The 11,134-nt window shown below is 41.4% G+C and overlaps 1 protein-coding gene across 1 annotated transcript in view; it reads left to right on the plus strand.

The window, feature by feature from the left end:
- PIEZO2 (piezo-type mechanosensitive ion channel component 2) overlaps window positions 1-11,134 on the plus strand; it is a 478,725-nt gene that overhangs the window by 363,620 nt on the left and 103,971 nt on the right. The window contains exon 18 of the mRNA XM_011983927.1: window positions 8,157-8,374. Coding sequence (XP_011839317.1) covers window positions 8,157-8,374 — 218 coding nt within the window. The remainder of the gene's footprint in view (window positions 1-8,156; window positions 8,375-11,134) is intronic.

The following is an 11,134-nucleotide window of genomic DNA, read 5'->3' on the forward strand; positions in this document are numbered from 1 at the left end:
CTCAAACTCCTTACCTCATGATCCGCCCGCCTCAACTTCCCAAAGTGGTGGGATTACAGGAGTGAGTCAGCACACCTGGCCATATTCATTACTTTCATATCTCTTTAATTTGTGCATGGTTTGTTTTAGAAAATATTATTATGCATAGAAAAATGAAATGACTTTTTTTAACTATAGTTTTAGAAAAACCTTAGAAAACAGCATGTTGAATGTGACCACTGAGTAGGATCCTTTTTTTTCCTGCAGTAGCAGCAAAAATTAATTTTTTAAATTATATTTTATTTCATAAAATGTACCTTGAGGCCAGGCACTGCGGCTCATGCCTGTAATCCCAGCAATTTGGGAAGCTGAGGCAGGTGGATCACTTGCAGTCAGGAGTTTGAGACCAACTAGGCCAAGAGATGGTAAAACCCCATCTCTACTAAAAATACAAAAATTAGCCAGGTATGATGGCATACATCTGCAATCCCAGCTACTTGGGAGGCTGAGGCAGGAGAATCACTTGAACCCAGGAGGCAGAGGCTGCCGTGAGCTAAGATACATCACTGCACTCCAGTCTGGGTGACAGAGCAAGACTCTGCAACAAAAAAAAAAAAAAGAAGAAGTACCTTAAAAAATTTAAACATTACAAATTTGTAATAAAGTGTGTGAGATGGGAAGGGATGAGAAGAAGGGAGAGGCTTGTTATCGTCTAGCATTTTTCCTGAACATTGTCTGATTTAATGTTGCTACTGAATCTTGCTGTCTAGACTCTTCTTTAAGGCATGAAGCCTGTGAGGGTGGCTACACCTAATGCTAGGAAGCTTAAGGGAGTCCACTTCGTTCGTCTCTGTCTAACAATCTCCTCTCTCTCTCTCCAACCTGTCTCCTCGTTGCATCCCTGTGCTTCCGTCTGCCACCTCGTAGCCATGCCAAAGTCAATGGTCGCGTATATCTAATAATAAATAGGTGGGTACTTCAATGTTTTCTCTCTTATTTTTGTTCAAAACTGTTTCTTGCTGTGTTAAACTCTTAACTGCTTTATACATGAAAAATCGTGTTGTCAGATAGTGGACAGTGGTCTTCAGGTATGCTCATGGATGTATTTTGCAAACCAAACCAATTGGTGTCTGTACCGAATGGTACCACCAAGTGGATGTGGAGGCTGTTGAGGGTCTTCAGCTGGTGCTCAGCCTTTGGCCTTGGTTCAAACTTATGTCCCATTCATTCTGTTCTTTGGTGGAACTAGTGCAAGGCTTGCCTGAGAACACCTCTCCCTCTTGAACACATAACCGAGAGCTCAGCTCAAGAACCACCTCCTCCACAAACCCTCCCATAAATGCCAATATTCCTGCTAAGAGTAATCCACCTTCCCTCTGAACCCCCATAGCACTCCATCACTGATGCTATCCTGACATCTGCCTTCCAGTCCTCTGTCTGATCTCCTGCCTGCTTGTCTTATCTGCCTTGCTAGAGTAGGGGCATAACCTCCTCAGATCCGGACTCCCTCTACGATTCACCAAGATGTCCCCATGTCACCGACCCCAGTGCCTTACCCATGAAGTGATATTCGATAGACATTTCCTAAATGAAATGAAAGTAGTCACAATATATGGTTTTAAAAACATCACTTTCTTCAAATATATCTCTACTTGAAAGATCAACATATTATTGAAGAGGGATATTTTACATCACCAGATTTCATGTGTTTGCACAGCACAAAAGGCACCAAGATGGCACTGAGACATGGACTTTCCTTAAAATGCATATCACCTAGCTGGGGAGATAAAACACATAATGTCCATGCAAAATAAAAAGCAAGTTTGGATAAATGTTGTGCAATGGGTTATCCTCCAGAGTTATCCTTTGGGAACTAACTTACTAAACTATTTTACTTTACTAAGTAGGTGAATTCAAGTATTCACTCTTGTAACTGCATGCCATTAGTAATAAGGCTAGTAATTTATATCTAGCTTTATTATCTAGAGAAATATGTCTTGCAATAAATCCAATTAACAAAATAATTCTTCAAAAGATTTGTTGGTTTTCTACCCCATTCGCTTTTCTTATAGGTAAAATCCTCAGGCAGACAACCAAATCACAAACCCTAAGAGGCAGAATTTCTAACAAAGTATGAAAAGCAGAGAGTCACTGTGTGGATTGCTGAGGGAGGAAGAATGAACGAGGCCTGCCAGGTTTCTTGGGGGCTGGTTTTTGACAACCTGAGAGAGAAACATCAACATCAGGTTTTTCAACTGATAGGTAGAGAAGTAAGAAACAGACTCTAGCTAGAAATCCTGAGCAATACTGTAAATCCCATCTCTCCAAACATAAGGAACTCCTCACTCTCTTTTTCTCTGTGTTTCTTATGAAGCATTTAACGTTTGCTTTGTAAAGAGAAGGCTGAGACCCATAAGAGGGCAAGAGTTGGTTTGATGGGCTCCCTTGGCAGCAACTGGTATGACTTTTGATCCCAAAGGACCAGACTTATATCATGAATGGGAGCTTATGCCCCTTACCCCAAGCCACAAGGCCAGCGAGTTCTCTCAGGACTTCTTAGAAGTATCAAAGTTCAAAGTCACCCCAAATGACTAAAAACTTGCAATATTCCATCTTTACCTTCTTTCCAGTGAACTCTCATGTTTTTGTGTGAATATTAACATGTTAAGAGCAGCCAGAGGCCAGGCGCGGTGGCTCACACCTGTAATCCCAGCACTTTGGGAGGCCAAGGCGGGCAGATCTCAAGGTCAGGAGATCGAGACCATCCTGGCTAACACGGTGAAACCCCATCTCTACTAAATATGCAAACAATTAGCTGGGCGTGGTGGCGGGCACCTGTAGTCCCAGCTACCTGGGAGGCTGAGGCAGGAGAATGGCATGAACCCGGGAGGTGAAGCTTGCAGTAAGCAGAGATGGCACCACTGCACTCCAGCCTGGGCGACAGAGTGAGACTCCGTCTCGGGAAAAAAAAAAAAAAAAAAAAAAAGAGTAGCCAGAGCTGTGCCTGAAAGGAAATGTTATCAAACAAGCCTGTCTCTCATTTTATAACATGTGCTTCTGAAATGCTGTAGGTAGTGTTGAATGGGGCTGATTACCATTAGAATGACAGAGTGAATCCTTTAATGAAGTGTATAAGCTTGCTTTCTAGCATAATTTATTTCTTTATGTTCAATGCTGTTTTATAAGGAGAATAAAATGTTTATAAATGTTAGTTCTGGGCTGAAAGAGGGAGCACACCTACAATTCAACTTAAGAGTTGATTAAAATTTAGACATGACTTTACAAGTTGTAAGGTAGGATAGTGTGTTGAGGACAGTAGGTCACTTTGATAACATTTTTAAAATATGGATAATTGTGGTTAAGTTGCAACTGACCTAGTAAACAGTGTACATTTTACCAACACACATAATTAAGATGTAACATTCAGGCCAGACACAGTGGCTGATGCCTGTAATCCCAGCACTTTGGGAGGCTGAGGCAGGTGGATCATGAGGTCAGGAGTTCAAGACCTGCCTGGCCAAGATGGTGAAACCCCGTCTCTACTAAAAAATACAAAAATTAGCCGGGTATGGTGGTGGGCACCTGTAATCCCAGCTACTCGGGAGGCTGAGGCAGGAGAATTGCTTGAACCCGGGAGGCTGAGTCTGCAGTGAGCCGAGATCACGCCAATGCAGCAATCTAGCCTGGGCAAGAGAGCAAGACTCCGTCTCAAAATAAATAAATAAATAAATAAAAGATGTAATATTAAATTCACAAATCAAATGCTTCTATGTGAATACAATCTTCTAAAAGTGCTTTTGAGATCTAGATAATAATATATCTTAAACGTTATTTGACTTTAAATGTTATTTGTATTAAACACTGCACAGGTGCAAGTCACCTTTCCGCTAACAGTCTAATGATAACAGTGTCAGTGCAGTTTACATTCCCGCATATTCCAAATTAGAATCATAAAAACAAACGATGCTGAGACTAAGGAGATTTGACAATGCTAGAATTTCCATTTTCTTTAATGGAAAGTAGTTTACTATGTAGCTTTTCAAAGTCAGGTCCTTGTACAGAATTGACCCTCCTTGAGCGTCCCTGTCACGTAATTTGTGTCTTCTGTTTCAAATAAGGATGTAACTCCAGTGCATAAAATTTCTTCACCCAAGATTCAGTGAATAACAGTGTACCCCAAGCACAGTACTGCATTTTGTAAGGGTGATGAGTAGAGCAGGACTGGATTCTGTCTTCAAGGGGAAAGGCCCCAGAACCTATACTTAGAATAAAATGACGGAGTCACAAATGGAGAAACACACACCTTGGGAGCTGCACAAAGCTGTGGAAGTGTAAAGAGTGAGTGAAGACACAAACAGATACTTGTCATCTGCTTTGTTAGAACATGAAAGGAGAGAGCCATTTTGTTTAATGGTCGGTGAGAAGGTTAGAGCTCAGAGCCCAAATAAGGGCAAGGAGACACAGTTACCAGTAATGTGAAAGAGAACCCCACGAGAAGAAATGCACTGCCTGTGGAGAAAGACATCCAAAGCAGCCTGACTGAAGGCAGCGGAGGAGGGGGCTTCTCCGAGAATCCTGTTCATCATCACACTTACTATTTGGAGTCCCAAAGTCAAAATCCTTCATATGACCATTAGGTAATTTGCACCTGATGTTCAGTAAAGAATTGCAAGTCTTATAAGTTCCTTAGCCTGAAGTTTCCGGGAGTATTTTTACTAGAGTGGGTTTTTAAATTTTGGTTTTGGAAAATCAAGATCCATTTTCTTTTTATTTGCTAGGAAGGGAAAAAAAAGCTGAATTAAAATACACAGGCTTTCCCAGAGAGTCCATACAGCTGTTGCTTCTAGCAACCACAGCTGGGTCTGCCTCGGAAGCTTGCATTTGTGCAGAATCACCTCTGCCGGAGCCCCATTCCTCAGGGGATGCAGTAGTTGAGATCACACAGAGAAAGCCCAGTAAACAGAACCCTGAGACCACTGGGAAACAGATTCCCCACGAAGAAATGTTTGCCCTTTTTATTATCTTCTGAATGGCCTTCTATAAAATAGCTGAGTTCTGTTAAAGAAGGTGCTGATGACAGAATTATAGTCTAAGTTTAATACTTTCCCTATCATCCATCATTGTGTAGGCTCTTACAAAAGCACGTTTCTAATTCTGCTTTTTCTTTAGAATGAGTTTATGATGCAGATTATCAAACCGTAATATATTAAAATCTACCATTAGAAGATGGCTCCTTACTTTAAAATGTTTCCTGTGTAATTAATCACTGTGTTAAATGCTTAACAGAAACCACCTTAATTTTTACAACCTCCTATAAATAGGCACTATTATTTCAGCTAACTGAGACTTAAAGATAGGTTACATACAATGAGATCACTTGGACACAGGAAGGGGAACATCATACACTGGGGCCTCTCATGGGGTGTGGGGAGTGGGGAGGAATTGCATTAGGAGATATACCTAATGTAAATGACAAGTTAATAGATGCAGCACACCAACATGGCACATGTATACATATGTAACAAACCTGCACGTTGTGCACATGTACCCTAGAACATAAAGTATAATAAAAAATAAATTAATAATCATAAAGAAGAATAGGTTACATAGCTTTGCCATCTCACCTAGCTAGTTAGTTTTCTGGTTAGTTTTCTTTTAACATTCTTCTCTATGTCCTCTAAGATCAATGTTATGATAAAAATGAGAAAAAGAGAGAGAGAAAAGTAAAAGGATTCACACGTGTCTTTTTGAAACAGTACGCTTTATTCATTTTTAAAATATTTTTTATCTATGTTTTATGCACACAGTTTTTTATAATACAAGGTACAATTCTCTGAAATTTCTCAAGATAGCTAATAAACTCCTAGACTAGTAAATGACAGCCTGATACGTAATTTCTTTTTTTCTTTGTCGTCCATCACAAGCTCATGAGGTTAAACTGCACCAGAGAGGGTCTGGGGTTTGTGCCTCTAAGGTCAGAGGGAACGACCTGTGTTAGATGCAGAATTCCCTTCTCATTTGTCCCCAGCTGCATCTTGTCCCATTCCAAGTTTCTAGAAATCAGCCTTGTGGACCTGCTTCCAGAAGGCTTACTCCAGTGTCTTCCTCCGATTCTTTCACTGAACGATCTCTCCTCGATGCGCCCTGCTTGCGGCCTGGCAGTTTGAGGGCATCGTTGCTTGAGGACATCTGCTGTGTAGCTGTAGTAGCAGCTGCAGAAACAGCCTCCCCTCTTTGAGTTTCACTCTGTTAATAGCAGTAATTGTTCGAACGTATTTTTCTTGTCATATGAGGTTGCAGCAGTGTCAATGCAGACCTTTAAGATTCACTCTGAGGTGGTCACACCTCCACACTGAAACCACCAAAGTCCCTGTCTTAATAAAGGTATCTTTTCATTTATAAAATGCATCCCTGAAGAGAACAAATACATACTGACGACTGTGCAGCAGCCGATCACTTCCACATTTAATAACATTTCACATGGAGAGTCCTGACAAAGCAGGAACAGCAAATGTGTTCCCTGCGATTTGGTGTGTGGCACTGGTGTAGAAGAGATGGGTTGCAATTTTAAGACTAGCTAACTTCTCCAAAGTCGAGAGGATGAATTGACTAGCTTAGGAAAATAAGGAAGTAGTATGTCAGTGTAACTCCTTCCACCAATGTAGAACTCTCCTCAGATTCTCTGTCTCCGTTAAATTAACAATCTGTTTCTGGCATACTGTCGTTTACCTGCTGGACATCCTGTGCAAGGGAATTGTTTGAATGATAATGTAAAAGTGTAGGGACAGTGTGGATTCCTTGCAACCATTAACCAAAATGATAGGCATGTTTACAAATATCAAATCAATAAGTTGAAAGTAAACCTGCATTTTATCTAACCAAGCCTCATTTGGTAGAAAATTAATTAACTTTCACAAAGTTAAATAGTTTACTCAGAGCCTACAATTATCCAGATAGAATAATATTATTTATTGTCCATCTTGTTAGAACCCTGCTAAAAATTTCTGGATTAACTGTGATAAATAGAGAAGACTATCAGTATGTCTACTAGGCTTTTTCTTTATATAGACTTTATTGCCCACAAATTCTTTAAAACATTAATTTGAGTATGAATAAAAAGGTATGCTCTTAAAAAATGTAGGAGAAGGAAAGGACTTGTTATGGTCCACTAAGAAATAAACTGTAGCATCCCCGGCTGCTGAGTGCGCTCACTGGAAGCTCCCTCTCCCTGCATTCTTTCTCTGGTTCAGGATCTCACACAGTCTTCCCATGCTGCCAATCAACAGTTCGCATCAGTAACTCTCACGTGGGGACATGATGCAGACGTGTCACTCCTGAAAACATTTAGCTTCCATGGCATATGCCTTAGCTGGCAGAGTGGGATTCGTCTACACAAAGGTTGACTAAAAGCACACGTTCTTTAAGAAATGTTTAAAAACTTACAAATATGTAAATTACTTGATTCTTGCAAGATGGTTTGTTGCGTTACTAAAAAAGCATGATATAATTGCCTCAGCGGTCTCAGTATGCTCTCTCCTTTACAAACCTGCAATCCTGTCCACTCTCGGATCAGTTGCCAAGCCTAGGGTTCAAAGCAAAGCACGCTGTTGATGCCACCCTGGAATGCATTTGGCACTAGGGCGTTACTGCAACAGGCATACAGGAATGCAATAGTGGATGATATGTAGCATGATATGTGATCTCTGACATTCCTTATAATTCTTCTGTTCTCATCTCCTTTTTTTCCTTTCTATTTCAATTACTTTGAGCAGCATCAAGAAAAAATTACCAATCCACCAAAATGAGTAAGTCCCCCTGTGAAGCCATGAAATGCTTGCTCTACATGATGCCATTTCATGCTTCTACACCCTAAACTCTGACCATTTTCTCCTCCGGGAAAAATGTCAAGTTTAGGTGTCGATAGCTTTCATTACCAACTAATCACTAGAACCTGAATTAGAAAAGCTAACAAAACCTAACCGAGTTTACAGTTTGTTTTTAGAAAGAACTTAAAACAAACAAACCAACAAGAAAGTGACAAAACACTAACACCCCACCTTGTGAGGTCTTTGTACATGCACTGATTTCATTCGTGTTTATCCTCCTTTTACTTGCCCCTCACTCAAATCTCTCCCAACACCCTTTCCTCTTCTGACTCAGCTGCTCTCTGCCAACAGACTGGCCCACCCGGAAGGAAGCCTCCCGGACCTCACCATGATGCACCTGACCGCCAAGCGGGAGAAGCCGGAGGTGAGGAAGTTGGCTGAGCCTGGGGAGGAGAAGCCCGAGGGCTACTCTGAAAAAGCCCAAAAGGGTGATCTTGGGAAAGACAGCGAGGAGTCAGAGGAGGACGGAGAGGAAGAGGAGGAATCCGAGGAGGAGGAAGAAACATCAGGTAAACAGCCACTCAGAGAATGCTAGCTGCCAGACTGAGTGAAGGAAACATTGACTTGCTCCAAAAGAATACATATTTGACCCAGTCCATGACATAAAAATTGGAGTGGTTTTGTTTGGTTGCTATAGTTTTAATATTACTGTTCCAATTGCTCCAATTTCCTTTTAATTCTGACTGAGAAAAGACCAGATGGCTGGTTCTCAGTGACTGACCCACAAGTAGCACTCCTGGCCAGACACTGGTGGGGCATGGTGTTGACCATGTGCTCAGTCAGAGCCTCTCTGTTTCTACCAGATGCAGGTACAGCCTGGCTGTGCAGAATCTCCAAAGGCTGTAGACATCGCCTTTACAAATGCATTCTCAAGAAACCATTCTTTTCCAGGAAACTGATAATTAAGAATGTATTTCTAGCTCTGATTTGATGCCTAAGGACATGGACACTGGAGGAGAAAGTCAGCAGTTGGATAATTATAATTTCAAGCAAACTCCTAGAGATGTTTTTGTCAATATTGCTGTTTTAGGGGTTTCACTCTTTATTCTTTGGGCTCTTTCTACTTCCCTTCCTAAACTTGAAATAATGTTTTAATAGGGCATGATGAACATTGAGCAGCCTCAGTGATCAGGAAATGTTATCTGACAGAGAATATAAAGTCTATATAGCCGTTTCCAGGAAGTCTGGGACAACCCAGAGAGCATCATCTCTGGGGTGAGGTTCTGGGGCTATCACCTTAAGATGCTGCACTTGTCTTTGCTGGTCAACTGTCCTTAACAAAATTAGAAAATAAAAAAGTAGCAGGAGGACTCCTTCCAAAGGTTTATGCCCCTTAAACTTGGTCTTCTTTCCCCTCTCATCTCAGAACACAGAGGAGAGGACCAGAAACGTTCTCTCCATATCTGATCATTGTGAATTCCTCAGTGTGAAGCGGAGACCCCAGGTCTGTGAGGCCAAGTACCTAAGTCTAGGATTTTATTACACTACTTCAAGATGGATTTTGAGCTTTACTACTAGGTCCTGCCCAAAATTGCACAGCCCCTTTTCTCTCAATCCCTCATGTACGTGGCAGCTACGCGTCTAAATCATGCTCATTTATTACCTACACCTTTTTATTGACTACCATCTGAGTCACTCTCTAAATACAGTAGTACTGCCTTAGCCTTGGGGGACATGTTCTAAGACTCCCAGTAGATGCTAAAACCTCAGATAGCACTGAACCCTGTGTACACTGTGTGTGAATTTCTTTTTCCTTCTTTACAATTACACAGATAGAAGAGTTGCTCTTACCTTAGATCTTAGCAACCTCGGTGTACATTTTTTTCTTTCCTTATTGATAAAATTGAGAACTGTTACCATTAACTTAAAGGAAGCATTTTGTGGCTGCTCTCTGGCATATTCAAATTGCCAGCATCACTACTCTTTCACTTGGAGCCATTAGAAAGTAAAATAAGAGTGACTTGAACACAGCACTGCAATACTGCAGTGAGACAGCTACTAATGCAGTGAGACAGCTACTAAGACAGCTACTGCAACTGAGACAGCTACTAAGTGACTGACCACGGGGCAGGGAGTATAGACAGCATGGCCCTGCTGGACAAAGGGATTCACATTCCAAGGGGAAGGACAGAGTGGGACAGCATGAGATTTCATCCTTCTACTCAGAACAGTATGTAACTTAACACTTCTGAATCATTTCTGGAATTTTCCATTTAATTTTTTTGGACTGTGGTTGACTGCAGGTAACTGAAATCTTGGAAAGCATAGCCATGGATAAAGGAGAACTACTGTAAGCATGTTTCACAATAACTAGAACCTTACTTAGCTTTCAGAACCAGGTACAGTAACTGTTGCATCTACCCAAGCCAGTTAAAGAAGCTACCTAAAGAGATACTTAGGACTTGTAATCTGCCAAGATAGACTTGTGAGCTTTTGTTTACAAACAAGACAGGCTGATATTACAGAACAGTCCTGTTGTGACTTTCAGTCAATAAAGTGAGCCAGCACAGTCCTTCTTGATAGAAGCATGACTCCTTTGTTAGCATAAGGTAGAAATAATAAAATAAGTAATTTGATTAAAAATTATTATTTGAATGAATCTGACCATGTTTCAGAAAACCACGGGCTGAGTCATTCTGATGCTTAGAGTTCACTTCTGATTCTGACAAGGAGCAAAAGCTCTTCCTGCCCATGCAGGGCTCTGACTGGTTCACTTTTTCATGGAAACCAGAGAACTTTACCACTCACCAGTTAAGCCTTGTCAAAGGAGACAGGCCACTTATAAAAGTGCTGTTGTGGCAAGAAAGATGTCCTTTAGAAGGAGTTAAGATTATTTAATATTCCTAGAATATTAGGAAATTATAGTTTGGTCTTAAGAGTAAATAACATCAAAGGGGCTGGGCATGGGGGCTCACGCCTGTACTCCCAGCACTTTGGGAGGCTGAAGCTGGCAGATCATTTGAGGCCAAGAGTTCAAGACCAGCCTGGCCAACATGATGAGACCTTTTTTCTACTGAAAATACAAAAATTAGCTGGGCATGGTGGTATGTGCCTGTAGTCCCACCTACTCAAGGAGAATCGTTTGAACCCAAAAGGCAGAGGCTGCAGTGAGCTGAGATTGTGCCACTGCACTCCAGCCTGGGCTACAGAGCAAGACTCTGTCAGAAAAAGGAAGGAAGGGAGGGAGGGAGGGACAAGGGAAGGAAGGAAGGAAGGAGGGAAGGAGGGAGGGAGAGAGGGAAGGAAAGAAGGAAGGAAGGAAGGAAGGG

The sequence above is a fragment of the Mandrillus leucophaeus genome, unplaced genomic scaffold (assembly GCF_000951045.1).
Source record: "Mandrillus leucophaeus isolate KB7577 unplaced genomic scaffold, Mleu.le_1.0 Scaffold257, whole genome shotgun sequence".
Classification (NCBI taxonomy): domain Eukaryota; kingdom Metazoa; phylum Chordata; class Mammalia; order Primates; family Cercopithecidae; genus Mandrillus; species Mandrillus leucophaeus.